We start from the raw sequence: 21,372 nt of genomic DNA, 5'->3' as shown, positions 1-21,372 counted from the left end.
AGAAAGTAGAAGTCCATGCTACTGAGCTTCACCTCTGTATAAACACCTCCTACATAAAAGGAATGTTCAAGTCCGCTGAGATATATGTAAGTGATAACAGTAAGCAATGAGTTATAATAATGTTAATAATAGGAATTTGACAGAGTTTTTGGAGAAGTCCTCTGTGCCTCATAGGCTTATGCAGTGTTGTCTTGTTGCTGGTGCATGAAGGATGCCACCAGACACTTCTCACACGGCCTGTCACCCGCTGTAGCCTCTGCCAGAGAATGTGGGGAGATGAGATGTGATGTGATGTGAAAGATGGACACTGTGGATGTCTGAGCTGGTGAGATGCTGGCCCGGCTGTCCGTCACCCCCGTCGACCCCCCCAAGTCTTCAGCCAGAAGCAGTCCTGACCCTTCAACTTCCAGGATGCCGCTGGGACTAACGCTTGCCTGACCAGTATCTCCAAGGCATTGTGCAAACAAGTGTGTGTGCACACACAAACAAGCACACAGACACACACGTGTGCACATGCTCAAGAATGCAGGCACACACACATGGATACACTCACATACACACACAGATAGTTGTGCACACATTCATACACATATGTATACACACAAAGCATACACACACGTTCAGACACACAGACATACACACACTGCAGCAACATATTGTAGAGCAAGATTCTGCTGCAGGCCTTAGTTTCATGTTTACCCGATGGAAAAAAAAAACTCTGGTCACAAGCTCAGTGCTTTCATACATTAGCTCATTAGTCACTGTTATGTATTCCATTCTCTCCATGGCATACAAGCGCCTATTACACAGATATAATGAGCTTCCACATGATGCAAGGCCCCAATGACATTAGTTTGCTATAATGATCTCCATAATGCCCCTGCTCCTCTTAGTCTGCTGGATATGAAGGTGCTGAGTCAAGCTGTCTTTAAAATTTCCTCTATGAAACTGTAGATTATGAACAGATGCAGTTATCCCAGGGATGTCAGCACAGATATGCTCACGAGGCACAGAGCTGCAATAATAGCAATAATAATGGCTCTGTCATTTTTTCTGTTGATTTCAGTTGAAAGGGCTCCTTGGGTGGTTCTATCAGAAAGCATTTAGGAAACTGCCTTGTAAGGGCTATCAACTTGATATGTGCTTGCTACATCAAGCTAACTAACAAACTGCTGACTTTTTAGGCGAGTAGAGCACGAGAGTGCTTGCTGACTTAACTATCACTTCTGACTGAGTAAATCAATGTGCTATCTGCTACGAGGATGGTAACAAGGTTATTAAGTGCTCTGGCTACCACTCCTAGTCTGGAGAAGTTCTCCTTGGCTATGATGAGGTACTTCAACCTCTCCAGGTAAAAGGGGACTTGATTTTCAACCTAAATTAGTGTATATATGTTAAACTCAATTGAATTCTTCCTTCTCTTAAGCAGCTGCAGATATTTAAAAAAGCTACGGAGTGGCTAAGTAGTGAGAAAATTAAACATTTTTTGCGAGTCTGTAATGATGAAAAAAGCTAAATTAGTTGTTACATTGCGGCTGTTTAAACATCTCCCATCACAGGCGCCCCACGCATAATATTTGTTAAAGGAACAGAATTTATCGTAGCAGCTGACATCCGCTTTCTCTGAGGTGTTGGCATATTCTGAATCCACAGCATTAGCGGGAGCGGTTGATGAACAGATGATGAAACCTGTCTGAAACAGGTCCCAGAGCACAGGCAGTTTGTGCAATCCTCTGGCGTTCGTTTGCTGTCACGCTGCAGACCGCGGATATATTAAAGCAGGGTAGAGTTTTACCTCGTCAGTAAAATGCAGCTCTCAGGAAGCAGGCAGGCTGATTGTGTGCTCGATGGAAACTCAGCTGATGTAGTACTCGTAATTAAAAGCAGGGACTGAAATGGTTATGCGTCACATTAATTCAGAAGTGTTTTGTCTTTATTTAGTTGTGCATTTTTAATTAACAGTAATTAAGGGATTGGATAAGAGTGATGATTTTTGTTAAATTGTGTATTGAGTAGGCTCTTCTTTGTCACACTTGTACTGTTGGACTGGATTTTCGTACTTGTACTGCAGATCCTTGGTAATCCTCAGGGCTCATCTGTTCGACGCTTTGCATTTTTTTCTTTGTTCCCCAAACTCCATATGGTTGTATCCAAGTCAATAATACACCCCTCTGGTTGTCAGTGTTACAACATCACATTTGACCAGGGTTTCACGTCTCCTGGGGCCAGAGTGTGTATCTGACTTTTACTCTTCCACACATAGTTGTTCTTCTGAAGGTGTAGATACAGAGGACTAAAGTGTATGAGGCAGGACTGGTTGTACAAGGGTGGGCCAGGGCTATATACGCTGTTATCTGGCCCCACCAAGCATTCAGCTAATGGCAAGAATTTCTGAATGACCATGCTTCTTGATGGTAATTTCATTGAGCAAGCTGGAAGCTTGGTAATAAACCCCAGCCACCCAGAGTGTAGACCTCTGCTGAATCATCGTCACTGACCCAGACCAATGTTCCATTGTCTTCCCCACAGCAACAAGAACAGGACCCCACGAACCTGTACATCTCCAACCTGCCGGTGTCCATGGATGAGCAGGAGCTAGAGAACATGCTGAAACCTTTCGGCCACGTCATCTCCACGCGGATACTGCGGGACGCCAACGGGGTCAGCCGGGGGGTGGGCTTCGCCAGGTATACCACGCCCACTCTACTCCAAGTGTCCATGTATGCCAGTGTGTGTACGTGTGTGTTTGTGTGCCTCTGTGTCTGTCTGTCTGCGTGTGTGTGTGTGTGTGTGTGTGTGTGTGTGTGTGTGTGTGTGTGTGTGTGTGTGTGTGTTTGTGTGTGTGTGCACGTGTGCGCGCACGTGTGTGCCTGTCTGTGTGCCTGTGCGTGTATGTGAGCCTGTATGTGTGTGTGTGTGTGTGCGCGTGTGTGCCTGTGTGTTTGAGCTGACATTCATCTGCTCACTTTCTCTCTCATGTGGGCTTTTTGGCGCGGATTGCTGACTCAGTCCACTCTTATTACCCGCTCTGTTACTGTTAGTTGCTGGGTAGAAGTCAGTGCATGCAAACTGAGCACCTGGATGTTAGCCAGTGTTATGGCTGCAGTGGCCACCTGTTCACTTCCGGGTCAGTGGGGAGAGAGGGTGGGGGAAGGAGCACAGTGGAAACAGGAACAGGCCTCATGTCCACAGATGTTCGGGGACAGAGGGTTATTTAGAGGGAATAAGCCCTCACCAAATGTAGCCACAGTCTCTGTAACTGCTATCAGACTCCATTTAGGCCAGCTGGGAGCCTAATCATTTTGGACAGGACCACCTAACATCGTTAATGATCATTCCTATTGGTGGCTCAGCCCCTCCTCTCGGAGTTCTGGCAGGACAGGCGAACGTGACTGCCTAATTAGGGCTCTGCTGGTAGGGGGAAGTCACCAGCCAAGCCTATCCCTGGTTTCTGTTGTGTTACGCCAATCATTTCCCATAATACTCCAAGGCTTTCAGGATTTTCAAGTAATAGAAAGCGCTGGCTGCCTTCCCTCCACTTTTTGATTTTAATCAGTAAACCGATTACAGTCCAGGACAAAAACAAGGAGATTTGCTTTAGGCTTGATGGCTGACGTAACTGTGCACCACAGAGAATTTCACCTTGTAGTCAACAAATGGAGCCAAAATCAATAATAATTGTATTTTTGGTTCCTGTCGATTTGTTTGCATTTGCGAGCACCCCCGACATTTAGCTACCGTTGGGCTTTGATGATATGCATAAAAGGGGGGGGGGGGGGGTTGAACTCCAGAGTGTCTCACATTCAAGTGCTGGCCCACCAGTGACCTTTACCCCTCGGTCAGTCTGTAGTGACCAGGCAGTGAGGGGACTCTTCCTGTTGTTTCAGAATGGAGTCCACTGAAAAATGTGAGGTGGTGATACAGCACTTCAATGGGAAATATCTGAAAACTCCTCCAGGCATTCCGGGTAAGTCCTGCTTCCCTCTTCCCTCTCTCACTTGTTGGCTGCATGTTTCTTTTAAAAGGAAGATTCCAGGTTGAAACTTTGTGGTCCTTGCCCCTTGATTCAGTACATCAAGCATTTTGATCCTCATTCCTTGACTCATTTGTTCCAGTTCTCTTGCTTGGCCTTCCTCCATTGATGCTTTGCCAATGTAGCAGAGCCTTGTGTTTGCGTCGGTCTGTCACAGTGACTGATATCATCCACTGGAGACGCGATAGGAGCCAGTTAAGTCCCTCAAGCGGGAGATGCGGGTCTTTAGCGCCCTGAGCTGGTCATGTCTCCTCCTGAGAAAGCGTGCCGTGCAAAGGTCGCCGATTCGATCCCCCGCTCCTGCCACGGTCATGTTTTGAAACCGGAGCCTGTTAAGCCGCGTCGCTACTCCGCGCAAAGGTCGTCGGCGTGTCTAAGGAGAGAGTCCAGTCCATGACATTTGTACATATCTGTCACTGCTGTAATCCGCAGAGCTCATCTGTGTGCCCCTCCGCTCGCTCCGGAACCTCGGCCAATCGGAGGGGCGGATAAAGCGCTCACTCGGCAGGGCATTTACCAGGTGTTGCAGGGCAATAAGAGTCCCGTCGGTAAAGCTGTGACCCGAAAACCGCAGGTGCATTTTTTTTGACGGCGCGGGAACATGGTCTTTATTATTAGCACTACTGTTGAACAGACCCAGGGGAGAGCCTGCTGAGGCGCTGCTTAGGTTCTTTAAATGAAAAATGTCAATCTTATAAATGTCATTTTACTGTAATGTGAAACCGCTCATATACTGGGTTTCATTCAGTCTCCTGATGGTAAAGTCTACATGTCACACATTAATATTGTGAGGAGGCCAAAAACTGATTTCCATGAAGGTCGGCTAAAAAAGGCAAATGACTCCAGACTTTTAGTTTGTGTCACATGTCACAGGCTTTAATTAATTTTCATATGGTGGCCTACAGATATGGAGGGAAACTACTTCAGGCAGGGAACTCACTGTGTTACTGGGCACCACTGTGTTCCCTCGCTATCAGCTGATTATCTCTGAATCCAATCATGCAGAACCAAAAATGGTTGCTTCCCAGTGATAACATGTGGTGGTCTATTTTAAACTCACCCCATCAGCAGTGAGATGCACTGGTGTTTTGCTGTGTGTGTGCTCCGATGCCCTTCCTGTCCCTAGCCTCTGCTTAGCTCTTCATGAAAGGGAGTGGCAGTCGCTGCCAGTCGAGCATGCTGGGTATTGGTTCATTACCTCCTGAGGCGTGATGCCAAAGGCTAAGATCAACGTTCCAATTAGTTTTCCTGTCTAAGCTACTGCTATAGCATTTGATAACAAGACATACAGTGTCTAACATGAAATCTGCTTATATAGTTTCGTGTTTTTTGTGTAATTACATCCTTTCTTTCTAGTTCAGTCAAATCCATTTTGTTGTTGGAAATTTTGCACTGTTTCCATTGACTGTGGCTGTACTTGACCACTGCTGTTATTATTTTCATCCATACATACCTCTGTAACAAGGACATGGCCACTTGGATCAATCCACTATCCATACGTCACAGATCCTATCCAAATTCCATTTGGAACGCCTAAATTCCATTTGCATGACATGGATCTGAAATGGAAGTCTATTTTATGCAAACTGTCTGTAGTTTCTAGGCTCTTCAGTAAGGCAGGATCATGTTTTTAAATTCTCAGAAAAGCCAGGCGCCATGTCACCGAGGTGACCTGCTGGCCCTGCAAGGCAGCATCCACATCAGTTTTTGGCTTTCCCCTGTAGCTACATCATGCGCTCAGTAGGGTTCTTCTGTTGCCACAGCCCTTGTAAAATCACTGGACCTGCCACGAATCTTCAGATCGCAGCTGAGAGCAGACGCCCACGTCACTGTCCTGAAAGCTTCCTCTGCATCACGTTAATTGGGCCTTTAAAACAAGTGTTAAACATGACGCAAAACCTGCGACTCCCGCCAACGCCTTTAGCCTGTGCCAAGTGTCTGTCCAGATTAAAAATGAATGTTCCCTTGGTCCATATTTTCTTTTTTTTTACAGGTGGGTGAATTTCCCCACTGGCACTCCATCATGTGGGCCAGGAGGTGACGCTCGCAACTGTGATGTCATTCGAGCTCAGGTTTTTTCCACTGAGCTTTCACCGCAAAAAGCTACATGTTCAGGCAACGTGGTTTTGCAAAAATATAAATACAGATGGGTGCAGCTGTTTGAGAGAATATTGAGACTAGCTCATCTCCGGTGTTTTAATTTGCTAAATGCTCACTATTGACACAAGCTCAGGGTATGTAATTTGTACTCTCAGACAGAGAGACAGTACAATGAATGACCCTGATATGGGATGTCAGATGTGTGGTATTTCTGAGCTATCTGGTGATGGTACAGTGTCTGATGCTCACCATCATTAGTACTACACTACTAAACCCAGGAGGATTGTAGAGTTTGGATGGTATTTCCTAATGGTGATTGCTGTTCTGAGGGACTGTTTATACACCCCTCCTGAAAAGTTATAGGTTAAAATAAGATTAAAAAGGTTTTCTGGTTTGTTCTGTTTTTCAACAAGTCCTTGTGAAGTGAAATAGTCATGCTCAGTGATGGATATACTGCTCAGCCTGACCTAAAACACTTGAAAAGTGCAACTCACCTGAATATCAAGAAAAAAATGTAACCCATTACTCTACAACGGTAAGATGAAGGCTTAAAACTTGAGTCTCAAGCATCGGAATAGCACGTCAATAGCCCCCCCACCAGAGCTAGCAGCAGGAGGCGAACACTCTGCAGGATGCTGTGGCTGGTGTCCATTTGAGAAGGGTCTGCTGATAAATCCATTGCTGTTTACAAAGCTGCATGGATACGAAGTGCAGAAGCCTGCCTAAGCTCCACCTTCCCACCGCCCCTTGTTTAAGCTCAAAGAGCTGTGTGAACATATGCTCCGGATATGGTCTTTTGGGCTTGTGGGATTTTCAGATTTTTTGGCCTTGCCAGGAGAATGTGTGGACGTTAAAGGCCGGGCTGGCCTCGTCCAAACAGACTCATCTCCCATAATTACATGTGCGGTAAACCAAGATGCTGATTCTGTCCAACATAATGATGACAGCGATGTGAAGCGAGCCCAGACCAGGGAGCGTGTGTGTGCCTGTGTGCGTGCATGTGTGTGTGTTGCGTGTGCATATGTTATTTTTCACTGTGTGTGTGTGTGTGAGAGTTTGCATGTGCGTGTGTATGTGCGCTCATTTGACCATATGTGTGTGCACAAGTACGCATTTGTCATTTGCTGTGTGCATGCATGCGTGTGTATGGATAAGACTGTGTATGCACAGTTTGTGTGTGTTTGACCATAGTGCGCACATGTGAGTATGTGTGATTTGCTGTGTGTGCACACGTGCGTGTGTGAGAGCAGGAGAGTGGAAATGCAGAGGGATCACACTGAATGCTGAGTGCAAGGGCTGCAGGGACCCGCTGCAAAGGTTTGTCATCAGAATGGATGACCCGACGCCTCTCATCTCTTCAATATGTCCAGACTCCTCTGTCCTCCATAGTGGTCTGATCCTCCTGCTTTGTGTGTCTTTATTATTCTGCTTCCATTCCAACAGTGAGTCTCAAGGTAGCTACTGTCTGTGACCTTTCTGGCAAGACAGACGCATTGTTAGGAGTAAAAATGCTGCTATCTTTTTGCCAGTCTCTATATCCTCTGAATTAGACTCGGTCCCCAGCCAGTTTTCAGGCTGTAAAATAGTTTCAGTTGGTCAGAATAGGCAGATTTTCAAGCCGTCTCAGTGGATATTAGCAAGCAAGACCGCTGAATTCACTTATTACCACAATGCAGCCATTCATTGTAATACTTCCCATTCTTGCATTGTCATTTAATAGCACAGCCAGGCCCTCAGATGACAACAACAAAATAGCAAACCTCTTTGTAGGGTATCACAATTGGAAAAGGAAACTTGGAATCCAGTGTTAGATATTTACGAACAACATGAAACCAGATGGGAGGGGTCGATTCTCTAAGCTCTCACATTGGTTCTCCTAAGCTTTAATTAGTTGCAGAAGGCATTTGAGATGTAGTTTTACTGTGGGATTGGAAACTCAGTTCAATGAAGGGATGTAGTGGTTTGCCCTGGTACACATTCACACCTACACCACCTTTTGAAGCCTTAAACCAACCTACACCAACTTGAAGCCTTAAATGTTCACACTAACATACACTATCCTATCAAAAGTCAAGGGACACAGGTAGTTATGAATAACATGTCTTTATTCCACAAAATGAATAGCATGCTGCCCCACCTTTGTCCTTAATGACTGCTTTGATGTGTTGTGGAAGATGGTCTACAAATTTCTAGTAGAAAGCTGGTGGTATTGTGCTCCATTCTTACTTTAAATTATTAGCAAACATTACTGCAGAGGGCCCTCTTGACCTTTGTGCCAATGTTATTCTCTTCAAACCACACAAAGCTACACCCATCAAACCTGCAATCAAGTGGGCTGTCTCATGACCTTTGGTAGGATAGTGTAGACAGCAGTCACTCCCACACTCAACTGCTGGACTAAAAGCAGCATCAAACACACTTGTTAATATGGTTTACTTTGTTTTCTTACTGTTTGTGTGGTAACCTGTCTCTAATATTGGTAGTATTATTGTACAACTGCACAGATACTTCTGCCCTAGCAAGATACCAGTTAGCCTCTCCGCTAACACAAGACATCTCACCCATGTGCCTCTCCACTCCACAAAAGGTGTACTTATGTAACAGCAATACACATAATCTTTGCACATTCTTCAGTTTGATAACCACTCATTTGGTCAGCACTATTCCTTGTACTAGCCTTGAGGTCGGTTGGAAACCCAGGTGGTTCATTTGTCCATCTTATAAAAACAGTGCATGTGTCCGTCCTATGAATACAAAAGGGTCTTTCTGCTGGTTCTGAAAAAAAGGATCACAAATGCTTGCCTTCAGTTCAGATGAGGAATACCCCTCTGGCCAAAAAATATGTTTGTATTTGTTAGAAGGCCGCTGTTGAAACTGGACTGTGGACTCCCACAGTTCTTGCTGTGTACTCCATCTGAAGAGATGTGGTTATGTTTAGATGGGTAGTGTCCTTTCCCCAGCAGTAAAAAATTGTGTGTGCATACCAGCACACAACAGGAGAAATCGTGGGGTGTAATCCGGTAGTAAACCAGAGTGGTTTAGCCTGCCAACAGCTACTTCCCATGACCACTGTTCTACCACAGCTAAACCATGCGTTTCCCCATGTCTCCCATCTTCCCATGCATGGGAGAGTGCTATTATGCACATAGTGTTTATCACCATTGTGTCGAGTGGGTGTTGTGTTTCTCATTTGCAATCAGGGCTTCCAATTGACGGAACAGGCTGAGGCTATCATGGCGTGGAGGGAGCAGAAACGGTCACGCCACAATCAGCATTCGTTTACCCATCAACCCCCGCCCAGTGAAATGCATTCTGCAGCCAGTCATCTGCAATAGGCGGCAGCTGGTGCGCCTTCAGACTCTGCCTTATTAAAAGCTGGCCTCTGCATATTTTTCCTGTGTTTTAGCTGATTTGATTCAGAACTGAATCAAACCATGTGCTGGTCATAAGAGAGGCTGTAGGTCATGCTGTAGGCTTTTTTTTATGAAGAGAACGTAAGGTTTTGAGAGGCAGGGCTACAGCCTGCTGTGGTAAGGACTATAGAGTCAATTTCTCAGTACTGTTGCTAATGAAACAGAACAGGTCGACTTGTTTACTTTTCTCAGCTGAACCACACTGCAGGACCCAAATTACAGGCCATTTACCCCACAGTAGAATGAGAAGCTGTCAGCCATAGACATTACCTGTAGAGCACATTAGCTGCAAACCACCTCTATCAGCCCAGATGCATTACCTGCAGCCAGTCATGATCAGCAGGACACATTACCTCTGGACCAAAGCAGCCAGTCACATTACCTGTAGACCTGCACAGCCAAATACATTAGCTGGAGGCCAGATCTGCCAAAAACACATTACAGGCTGACCAAATCAGTCATTTCACCAGAGGGCATATTCAACATATCACTTTACTTGCAGAAGAAATCAGCCAATCACTTTATCTGCAGAGCACCTTATTAATTCCTTTGAAGCATGAGGGGACCCGAGGGAAGTCAAATTCAAACATGTATGATCAATCCCTGTTTCCCCCTGCTGATCCATCCCCGCTCTGGCACATCAGAGCCCAACTCCAATGTTATAATGACAAAATCACCTTCCAATTCAAATGACCTGTTGAGTTGCCAGCAGCAACGCGTCTAATAAGATTCCCCTTTGGAAGTGGATGCTCTCCTGTCGTGCCCTCTGTGCGAAAGCATAAAGGAGAGCTCTTACGCTCACAGCTGGGAACGCCTGTGAAATTGGGAAATCGGATATTGAGGAGGGTGATGATCAAATGCATTGTATCTGATTGACTGTATATACAGCGAAGCGGCCTCAGCTGGCTCTGTGTAATTAAATACACCATTTGTTTACTGGGTGATCACACTGAAGGAAGAGGGTTTTTAAGAGCTTTGCTGCGGTGTGCAGTTTTTGAGTAGGAGAGCTGTGCTGTGAATGAATTGTAAAGTGATTTTTCTGAATATGCCTGCGAAGGATCTTTATCGGTATTTACAACTTGTTTAAAAAAATGAAAACCTTGTGTTGTTTGGACAGTGTAGAAATGTGACACCTACCTGTGTAGGATAACAAACAGTATGCATCTAAACACAAGAAAATGGAAAATTACTTCCGGAACTTTCACCCAAATCTGAATTTTCACACTTTGTCCCTTCCCTTTTGAAAATTGTTAACAATAACCAGTCTTTCTGAGCTGGCAAAGCTTCACTTGCAAGGTGACAGGCAGTGTTCAGGTGCCAACTCTTGGCAAGATCCTTGCCTTACAACTATTGATGCAGGTGGATAAACTATCTGAACTACAAATCCCATCGGCCTTAGCAGAACAATAAACCTTGGCAGCCCACAACAAACGAAAAAGCTCCCCCTAGCCTGCCAAAGTACTGGTCCCTGGCAAGCGAAGAAAACCTACAGGATTTAACCAGCCTAAGCTGACATGTGAGAATTTTAGTACCTCAAACTGAAATTAGAGACAATCTGTAATCTTGCTCTGTGAGCTGTAAAAGCAATACTGAAACTGGCAGTCATGCTTGTATCCTCCATATTAAATTTTCTTTTTCATGGCTAGTAAGTGCTTTATCCTGCAGTCCAGTTTTCCATGTGCTGAAGTGCACTTGAGTTTAAACAGAAGCAAGACCTTGAAGTTTATGGTACAGAGCCAAGTCAGTGCTCCTCAGCCTGGTATCCCATAGGTTTCTAGAATGACATCAAGGGATGAGAGTCGTCTGAAGTCTTATAGGTTAATATGCATGTGAGTGTGTACATGCCTGCAACGTGTGTGTGTGTGTGTGTGTGTGTGTGTGTGTGTGTGTGTGTGTGTGTGCATTGATGCAAGAGATAGGATCCACACCACAACAGATCATTTCTATTACAACTGCTTATCAGTACCAAAGAAACAACATTAAAATCAGATGTGCTTTAATTGTTCATGTCAATTATCTGCTGTTTTTTTACAGTCAGTCCTTCTTAGTGTGCATTCTAATGCATTAAAATGAAAATTTCTTCCTCCTTTAAAATGCCAGTGCAGTACTCAAAGTGTGCTTTAAAGGTGTTGAATCTTAATGCGATCTCCTCTTAAAGGCTAAACCCCCTTTGTTTTTGTCCTATCTCCTGGCAGAGCAGAGGCATAGGAAGTTATTAAAGACCTCGTTAATCAGATCGATTTTTGAAAGGAATCAATTCCCCGGAGCCCTTTCTCATTACACTCATATCTCGCCTGCAGACAATACTCGGGATTTGTTGTGCTTTGTTTGTTTTGCTGCTCAACTATATCAATCACTCGGAGGTTGGGAGAAAAGCTTTTTACTGCGGAAGTTGAACACAGCATTCAATGATTGCATTACAAAAAGAAATAACTATTCTGTTCTCAAAAGCTGTAAAGCGATCTAGCGGCAAGAGCTTTCAGACGGATTGTGCTCTGTGTGTGTGTGTTTCATTCATAAAGCAATTTAATGCAGAACAGAGGGTACTACCAGGTGGTTGCGCCGGTTGGTGTGGTAGCTTTTGCGAGAGTCAAAATCAATGTCGGACTGGAGGGTTTACATTTTTCATATCAAATTAAGTCCAATTTCTAAAAAGCCATCTGCTTCTGCTTCGTCTGTTTTGTTTTGGTTTAATTTTTTTTCCCCCTTGCAAAATGGCCATCACAATAGCAAATGCATGTGTGTGTGTTCTGTCCTTCCTTGTCACAGATGGTTTAGTTCTGCTGTAATGCCAAACGCTTCCTGAGAGCATGCTTCATGGTTTCTCCTTTAGCATGCTAAGCTAACACCCTAACAACGTGCTGAGCCGTGATTCAGACTGATGATGCGAGTAAAGAGCATTGTTTTCACTATCAGTGTTTCAGATTCATGAGTTTTGGTCGTCTCATGTCATAACTCATGAGGCCTTAACATGAAAATGTCCCCTGTATTATTGACATGGAGGAAGTAACATGACAACATATCAAGAGCCAAACTGGCACTCACACATATCTTGCCTATAGATTTACGTCACACACGCAGACACACACACACACACACACACACACACACACACACACACACACACACACACATGCAATCCGCTATGTGCATCGGCAGCCTTCACAGACCTGTGTTTGTTCAATTATCCTCCCTGTCATGTGGATCCGATATCATCTCCCCAAGAAAAAGCTGGAGGGAGCGGGGTGTAAATGTAATTGCTGAAGCCTGTTTATAATTTTCCATGTCGTGCGGGTGAATTGTAGACGCGGTGCCTGGAGACCACCCGGGGAACTCTCCCTGGCAGGGCCCCGGCTGTATATCTTACACCAGCTGGGCTGCCTTCATGAGGGAAGCACAGGCAAAACAAAACAAGGACCGAAAACCTATTAGCGAGAGCGAAATAAATAAATAAATACATACTGTCTCTACTGGAAACTGAGAGCGCCCAGTAAGCTGATTACACAGGGTATTTAGATGCGCATTTTTGCATTTCCTTCCTGTCTGCTCGCTTTATGTCCGTGGAAATCGCCGAGGCAACAATGATGCGCGTGTTTTTCTGGTTCCTTTCCCGTTCAATTTATTGAAATAGAAACACACATCTGAATTAGGCTATTCTGTCTGAATAAGATATAATGCAGTGCTATTCAAGAAATGATACCATTGTACCATAATCTACATTATTACTATTATTAGTAGTAGTAGTCCCAGTAGTAGTATTGCAGCATTAGCATGGTGGTACTAAAAGTAGTAGTATTAGTATTTTCAGTAGTGTAGTTGTTGCATTAAGTAGTAGAAGTATGTGATATGCAGAGTTAACAGTAGGAGCATCAATTTCATCAACTCAGTTCCAGGAGCAGAAGGTAGTCTCAGGCCACATGTTACCACAGTAGCACAATCCCTTGTTCCATCCAGAACTGCATTGCTAGTTTACCAGCTAGCTAAACCTACTCTCCTATTTCATTTCAGTGTATGGACTGCTGCTGTAGATTGCTTCGGCCAGTGCACTAGCTTCATTAACACTGACAGCTGCAACAATGTCAATATCATGCTAACTTTGTGATCAGCAAAAAATGTAAGTCCTGCCAGTATATTGAGCTTTCATGCTTGTTGGGCTATTCACTGAAGCGTCTCTGTGTTTACTGAACTCTGTGAGTCCGTCACGGCTCTGTGCGACTAGATACCTGGCTGTCAGAACTTTCTAAATGGAGCTATTGGTAAAAACAGCACTAATAACAAGCATGCTTGTGTGTTCCACAGTTCCCTTCTCGGCATGGAACATTTTAGCGGTAAAACTGAAGCGCTTAACAGCTCAATGCAGCGCACTTCCACAGAGATCTGTGGACGGCGGAGCCGGCATCGCTCACACACCTGCATTCTGCAGCTGCAGCCTTCAGGATCTCATAAATATAAACATACAAATTGGCTTGAGCCGGTTGTATCTCGCCTTGTATATTCTGATCAATTCCCCGGGATATCCTTTGCAGAATTGCTTATTCACAAGGAGATGGAGTGAGTGGTGATATCCGATTTCAGGCCCCGGGAAGCAAATAGCCTTGGAGGTCCTGGAGGCTTATAAAGCATGCTTCTAAGTGGTATTGATTGTAGACATCTCCCTCGGCTCCTCGCCATGTCCGAGTCTGCTCTCTATGTAGTAAAAGCTTGAGATGCGTCTCCTGACCACACCGTAACGGCTGCTGCCTTCTTTTCAGTACCTGCAATGGATCAACGTACCATGGATGTTCAGCATTTGCTCACCAGACAGTCTTATCCAGAGTGATTTACATTACATTTACATTATTGCCATTTAGCAGACGCTCTTTTCCGGAGAAACTTACATAGGTTACAGTTTTTACATGTTATCCATTTATACAGCTGGATATATTGTGGCAATTGTGAGTTAAGTACCTTGCCCAAGGGTACAACAGCAGTGCCCCACCGGGGAATCAAACCAGCAAGTTTTCTGCTATGAGCCCCACTCGTTACTACTATGCTATACTGTGCTGTGATTTACATAGCTTTTACATATTACTCATCTTTACTACTGACCCTGACCCCCTGATCAAGGGTGTAACAGCAGTGCCCCATCTTGGATTTCAACCTGCAATCTGCTTGGTTACAGGTTTAGCTGCCTGACAACAATACCACACTGCCACCCAGTATGGCACAGTTACTCTCTGTTATCATAAGCTTCAGTAAAACATGCTTTGTCGCACAGCATGAAACACCCAGAAAATGTTATTCAAACATTTATTCCTTAATGTATTCTTTAAGAGCATGACAGTTTTGTGCTAATGCAATGCACAATAATATTCTCCGTACTTTCGTGTATTAAGTAGATGGCTACAGATTAAACTACAGACTTAGCACCAGCATGCAACTGCACAGAACCATGCCACCATTGTAGATTAACACAGGTATGTTGACAGTGCGTACAGCTTAAAATTGATTAAGGGAACAACAGCAGTGCCTCTTAAATTGCGCAACTTTCAGGTAAAGAGTTCAGGCCCTCATCATTCCTAATGGGATAGAACCCAGAGCTCCTGCATTTGGAAACCTGCACCTCACCTTTTAGGTAAACCATATAATGCTATTCAGGCTGGCCAGAAGCATTTAACTATGCAATGTACTGTGCCTTATTGATTCCCAAAGGGGGTAATTAATTTAGCCACCAGCAGCAGACCCACAGTATATACTATTAAAATAATACTTCACATCTATAAAATAAGCAAGCAAGCAACAGATGTCAGTCATTATATACCAGCTTGAACATACCAGCAACAAAATGAGCAAAGAGCAGATTACTACCATATAGATTTCTACATTATAGATACTACCATTAAACAGTGTGTCGGCTGTCAGGAAGAATTAACAAGTCATTCAGTTGAGGACTGTAATCCAGTCAAACATCACTTTAGTCTTGATCTAACCAGGATTACATAAGTCTGTGTATAAACAGGACTGACCAATCAATATGGTGAAAGGCACAGACACACTATTCTTAAACAGCCATAATGATATTAAGGATTCTTCTCTGTATTTCTGTAAGAGAACTCAGATCACCTTTGAAATTGATTGAGAATGAACGTATAAAGTACATTCATTACTCTATTGATCTGAAGCACTTTTCAAAGTCAAGGGCTCTCCAGACTCGAATATATGGCAAAAACCAGGCAGAGCATCCTGTCACCATTACAGTGGTTTGCAACATCGCTAATGACCCATAGCTAAGGAATGGATTTTTAATTAGAAAGTTGACTTTAAATCAAACCAGTATCTCTTTTGCAACAGTGCCACATCTATTAGTGGTTTCAAGTTTATGGAGGCCAAGAATGAGAACCACTTCGGCACCAACCAAATGCTTTCATCCCAGCAGCTGCAATGATCAGCAATATCAGTGTTACCTAGGTGTTTTCAGCAGCAAATCAGTAATGATGTTGCTGTGGCACAAACAGATAGGTTGGGGTTCGTGTTGTGTACCCCATACCCCCACAAAAGTAATGAAATGAATGAAAAAGTAATATTATTTTCCTATTTGACAGAAGATTCCAGCAAAGAGAGATAGAGAGGCGAAGGTGAGTGGGTTAATTCATTTAAGTTCAGTCAGAGCAAGGCTGCCCTGGGAGTCTTAATTGCACACGTATTTCAGTCTTAAACAGAGAGATTGGCCAAATCCCTCACATTGTACAGTACAGCAAGAGGCTCTTGCTTACAAACAGGCAGGATTACTGAGATCCCCCTGCTGTGCCTCTGAATGTATTTACATATCTGAAAGCGCTAGCCTCATTATTATAGTAATAGGCAGGAAACTCAGTATGGAGACAGTTCTTATTGCCTTTGTTGCAATGCATTGATGGGTGTGTTTCCAACGGCAACAGGCCTTAGTATTCAAAGGTGAAGAGTTTCCCTAGAAAATCCCTCAAAGTTCTTACAATTCTGTCAGATTTCAATTGTCTGTTCACTTGCCGCAATATCCAATGAACGGCTCAATCAAACCTCAGTAGCTTAGTGCTCAGCTGCAACAAAAATCAGCATGAGCTTTATGTTACAATCATATTTGAGAAAGCCTGGCTTAGAAGGTGCCTTTACCTAGAGCAACTCCCATTATTAGCATAAATCATTCACATCATCACATATTCACCAGAGGAATTATGGTTAAAGACCCTCCCCAAGGGTATAACATCAGTGCCCCACCCAGGAAGTGAACCTGCACCCCCCCACCCCTGGGTTACGAGCCCGTTTCCCTCACCACCAGCGCACGCCGCTCGACTCCGACTCTGGCGTTTCTATTTAAGGAAAAGTGATTCAGCCACTCGCTCGGGAGAGCATCGCGGCTCCTGTGGCTGCTTCATCAAGCAGGGAAATTAATTGAGAAGTGCGATTATCTCCAGTCAGCCTGCCCCAGGGTCAAAACACAGAGAACGCTTAACAAAGGGATCGAGGAAGAAAAGAAACAGCTTTCATCGCGTCTGAGATCTTCACACATAGCCTCGCTCCGCCCCGCGAGCCCATTTTGTTTTGTTTTTTTCTGCCGGTGGTTTTTTCTCTCTGGCTTTTTTTTTTCTTTTTTCAATTTACATCCCCTTCAAGGTATTAAAAATAATGCCTGCTGTGCGAAGCTAAATGTTTTCTTTCTCGTCGTCTCGCAGCCTTAGAAAAGTGGCTTTGCGTGAGTTTGGGAGTTTGGCCACAGAGATTGTAACAACTCCCCCCAACCCCATCCCCCCACGGGGGAGAGAGAGAGAGAGAGAGAGAGAGAGAGAGAGAGAGAGAGAGAGAGAGAAACAGAGAAAAGAAGTGAGAGAGAGAGGGGGGGATAACGGAGCGGCGCAGACGGGGTGAAAAGATACCGCACCTGGCCGTTCCACAAACAAGCAGAAAGCTCGTGTCAACAGCGTTGTAATCGCGGGGCGGCCCCTTGCCAAGCTCGCGGAGGAACTCTCAGCACATTACAGCTTTCATCCAGCTGCGGTGGCTTTATTGATCATAAATTAGCTCCTGTGGTGTTACCGATGATTAATTTGCTCCCACGACTTTGTTCATCATTAGGCCATTCCCAGGGCTTTTTTTTGACAATTAACTAGGCATCAGGCGTTTATTGATTGCAATTCAGTTGTCATGCCATTATTGATGATTAATCCAGTGTAATGGGTTTATTGATAATTTATCAGCTGCCGTGACTTTACTGGTCATTAATTATTTACCGTGACATTAGTTATCATTAATCATCTGCCACGGCCTCATCGGTCATTAATTAGCAGCAGTAGCTTTATTGATCAGTGATCAGAAATGATCGCTTTATTGATCATTAATCAATTATTTGGAGGACGTTGATCAATTATCAGCATATACACATCATATACATATGTTCATATGTTGGTATGCAGGTAAGTGGCAATACAGGGAGACAGATAGAGACAGGCTAACAGTCAGACAGGGATAGCTGGGGCAATAGATAGGGCAAGGCAAGCAGATAGCTTGCAATGGAGAAGTCAGCCGTGTCTGGAAAATATTGTCACCTTTAATTTGTGCTTCTGCAATGCTGAAATCAAACAGTCAGTGTGCAGTTTGGAAATAAATCTGCACTGAGTGTAGCATTGAGAGCGTTCCTTCAGTAATGTCAACATTTTCTCCTTCATTGCCTTCCCTAATGTTTTTTTCCTGTCACAACATTAATATCTGCACACAAAATGAACCAGGCTAACTAAATCCTTTTATTTCATGAGTAGCTTTTGGATTATACAGCTTGTCTCCCCACTAGAGGGCTTGTTGAAGCTTAGCCAATGTGCTTTTCTAATAAAATATGTTTTTAAACAGACCTCGTACTTGTAACCACACATACTCTCAATGTCTGTGCATCCATATCCTCACACACTTGGAGTTCTTGTATGTACCCTTCATACACACTCAGTTATATAACCCCACACACTTTCATTATATATACATGCTTTCAGCTTAACCCCAAGTGCAGTATACTCACACAGTGCTTTCCAAACAACACGCTAAACCTACAGTGCCCACTGTTGTGCTTGTATTTTGAGGCCCTTTTGATTTTTATGAGAGATACACATCATGTGTTGGTCATTGTTGTAGGTCATCATTAAGAACTGGGTCATGGCTGACCAGCCTCTGTTTTATCCTTTTCTCTTCTCTGGCTTTGGCCCTTGCTCTCCTCCATACGGACAGACTCGACATCCCTGTCACTCCCCCGGTGACAGAGCGGGAATCCCCACGTTCTCCTGAAGACAGAGCCGGCGTCCCCTTTGTGTTCCCATGGAGACAGCGGGCAGCCTCGCTGTCTGTTACCCGACTAGCTGTCAGTCTGATGGCTGCAGTTCAGAGGCGTTTCACAGAGTCCGACAGGTGCTGGTTTGAGTAGCACATTATTGTCAGAGGAGCTTTCAATGATTCATCAGCCCCTCACTGTGCTCACCAGGGGTTCCTGGCACCCCATAATGATGTGTTTTGCTACGATGTGCAGCCACATAACCTGGCTTGTGATCTATTAGAATACATCGGTCACTTTGTGTTGCAGTGGATAAGAATGAGGCCTTGTTGTGCACTATGATGGATGTTGAAGAATGTATTCTTTTAGGGCAAACTCTCACTCTCCCGGATAAAGGAAAAGGCGTCGGCTCTCACAAGCATTATTGACTTGTTTTTGATTAATCAGACCTCTTTGGGGATCCCTGTATACATGTGGCGTCAGACGGAGGAAGGCAGCGTTTATCTCACGATGGCCGTTTCCTCCCTCACCCACTCCCACGTCCTGTCTGCCAGGACACAGAGGCGCATTCAAATTCTCCTTGCTGATTTCCCATCAGAATACAGACGGACCTGAAGCAGTCCGGCGATCTCACTAGCAGACTTCTCTGTCTCTCTCTTTATTAGTTGGCAGAGGTTTTTTTTTTAATTGCTGTAGTTTTTTTTGTTCCTTCTCCCGATTGGGAAACTCCTCCCCAGCAGCATAAAGGGATTTCCCATGAGGTTTTAGGGGAAAAGTCGGCATGGGAATCGAATGCGGTAGAGGCGATTCTCCTCGTCTTTCGGGCCTGCGGGCCTCTCTGTGGAGTGCAGTCCGGGGCCACCTCAGGTCTGCCTTGCCAGGCTGTTTGAAAAAAGCTTATATTTCAAATGTGTTAAATATCTGTGAAAATGTGGAATGCAGACTTCTCACCCCCTCTCGCGGCTAGTCCCCCTGGTACCTCAAATCACATTTCAAACACCAATACTGAGAGGGAGGAAAATGCTTTGTTTATTTTTTTTAATACCTCACAAATACCGCTAAGCATCCAGATATATCACGACATGCTTCAAGTAGGCCTGACCTTAAATGGTATCAGTTGCTGACCTTTGAAAATGCATGAAAGCATGGTACGCCCAGCTAAGCACTTTCCTTGGGTTTCATTATTTTCTTCTAGACAAGTTCCTTTTAAAACCTCTTACCTTTTACCTTGTTGCTGAACACAATCTTTTCTCCAACATTTTCAATGCTTGAAAAGTGAACTCTATTCAGTGAGCCTCTGGTCTCAGGCTGTTACTGTCGTGTCTTATTTGTCCATGGGTTTGGCCTCCCTAACTGTATACCTGTGTGTTGCAAGGGAATGAAGGGAATTAAAGGAACCGATTGTCCAGAGGATAGTGTGTCCTAGAGGGTACAATCACAATTTTCAGGTGTCCACAGTGACACTCATGTTGGCCCTAAAAAGTTAAATTGCCTAAATGTCCATTTAAACAATATGAAGCTATGCTCACTTAAGGATTTAATCAAATGGACAATACTTTTTTTTTCCCATTCTCAGAATAAACGATGCTCTTTGAATTCAGCGAGGCATGAGGATGTACGAAAATAACTATCATTTCAAAACTGCAAAGCATATGAGGCTGCCATATCCTCCTCAATTTCCTTAGGGGGGGTAGCATAATATTCCGTGAGCTTGACGCTAGTTATGTTACAGTTTATGTCCTGCAGGGCTGCAGGGCGTATTTATCCCGTAAGGAGCGGCCCAGCCTCTCCCCAGTTCACATGAGGCTCTGATTAATTAAGTGTGATATTCCGAGAAGAGCGGAAAAATGAGGGAATTTAATAAAGGTTCCCATAAAAATCGCGCCGTCGTCCCGGCGCTGGCCGTAAGCGTGGAATCTGAGGTTACGCTCGCCGCGGCCCACTCGCTCCAGGTGAAACATTTCCGCGGTTACTCTTCCTGGCATTCGACGCAAAGGCGGGCAAGGAAGTTTGTTCGTCTCCGTGGCAACCGGAGTAAAGGCTCATCTAATTACGCGTTCTCAGAGGGTCCTGTTAACGGCGATCGTTGACAACAAACCAAAACATTTTGCTCGGTTTTTTTTTTTCCACGTTTGAGGCCTGTCAAGGGAGTCATAAATCAGATGGGATGAATATGTTTTTGATCTTAGTACTTAGATCTTAGATCTTAGTACTTCCCCTTTGCATACAAGACAAGTGAAGAGCTAATAATGTAGTGTAAAGCCATCCTAAATGTCAAATGTCTGAACTCTGAGATGGATTCATCCCCACACTGTGGTTTTCACCAACTTTTTTTTTTACTACTGTAATCAGCATTTCAATGTCTAGTGTTTTTACCCAATATAGGTTTAATATGTCTTGTTCAAAGGTCTTCTTCCCAGTAGACAGTGCAGTATTGTTGAAAGTTAAGCATCTGGGAGTGTAAAACCATGACCAGCAATGCTGTTCAGATTAGTCAAGGTGGAAAAAAAAAGAAGAAACAAGAAAGGCTTTGCCTTTCGTCATGTACAACGACACCCCTG

The 21,372-nt window shown here is 44.3% G+C and overlaps 1 protein-coding gene across 1 annotated transcript in view; it reads left to right on the top strand.

Moving 5' to 3' along the window:
- Positions 1–21,372, top strand: part of LOC118796265 (RNA-binding motif, single-stranded-interacting protein 3-like) — a 155,460-nt gene that overhangs the window by 100,861 nt on the left and 33,227 nt on the right. Inside the window, exons 5-6 of the mRNA XM_036555068.1 lie at positions 2,530–2,687; positions 3,888–3,967. Coding sequence (XP_036410961.1) covers positions 2,530–2,687; positions 3,888–3,967 — 238 coding nt within the window. The remainder of the gene's footprint in view (positions 1–2,529; positions 2,688–3,887; positions 3,968–21,372) is intronic.

The sequence above is a fragment of the Megalops cyprinoides genome, chromosome 21, assembly GCF_013368585.1.
Source record: "Megalops cyprinoides isolate fMegCyp1 chromosome 21, fMegCyp1.pri, whole genome shotgun sequence".
Taxonomy (NCBI): Eukaryota; Metazoa; Chordata; class Actinopteri; order Elopiformes; family Megalopidae; genus Megalops; species Megalops cyprinoides.
This window is presented reverse-complemented; position numbering and strand designations above follow the sequence as displayed.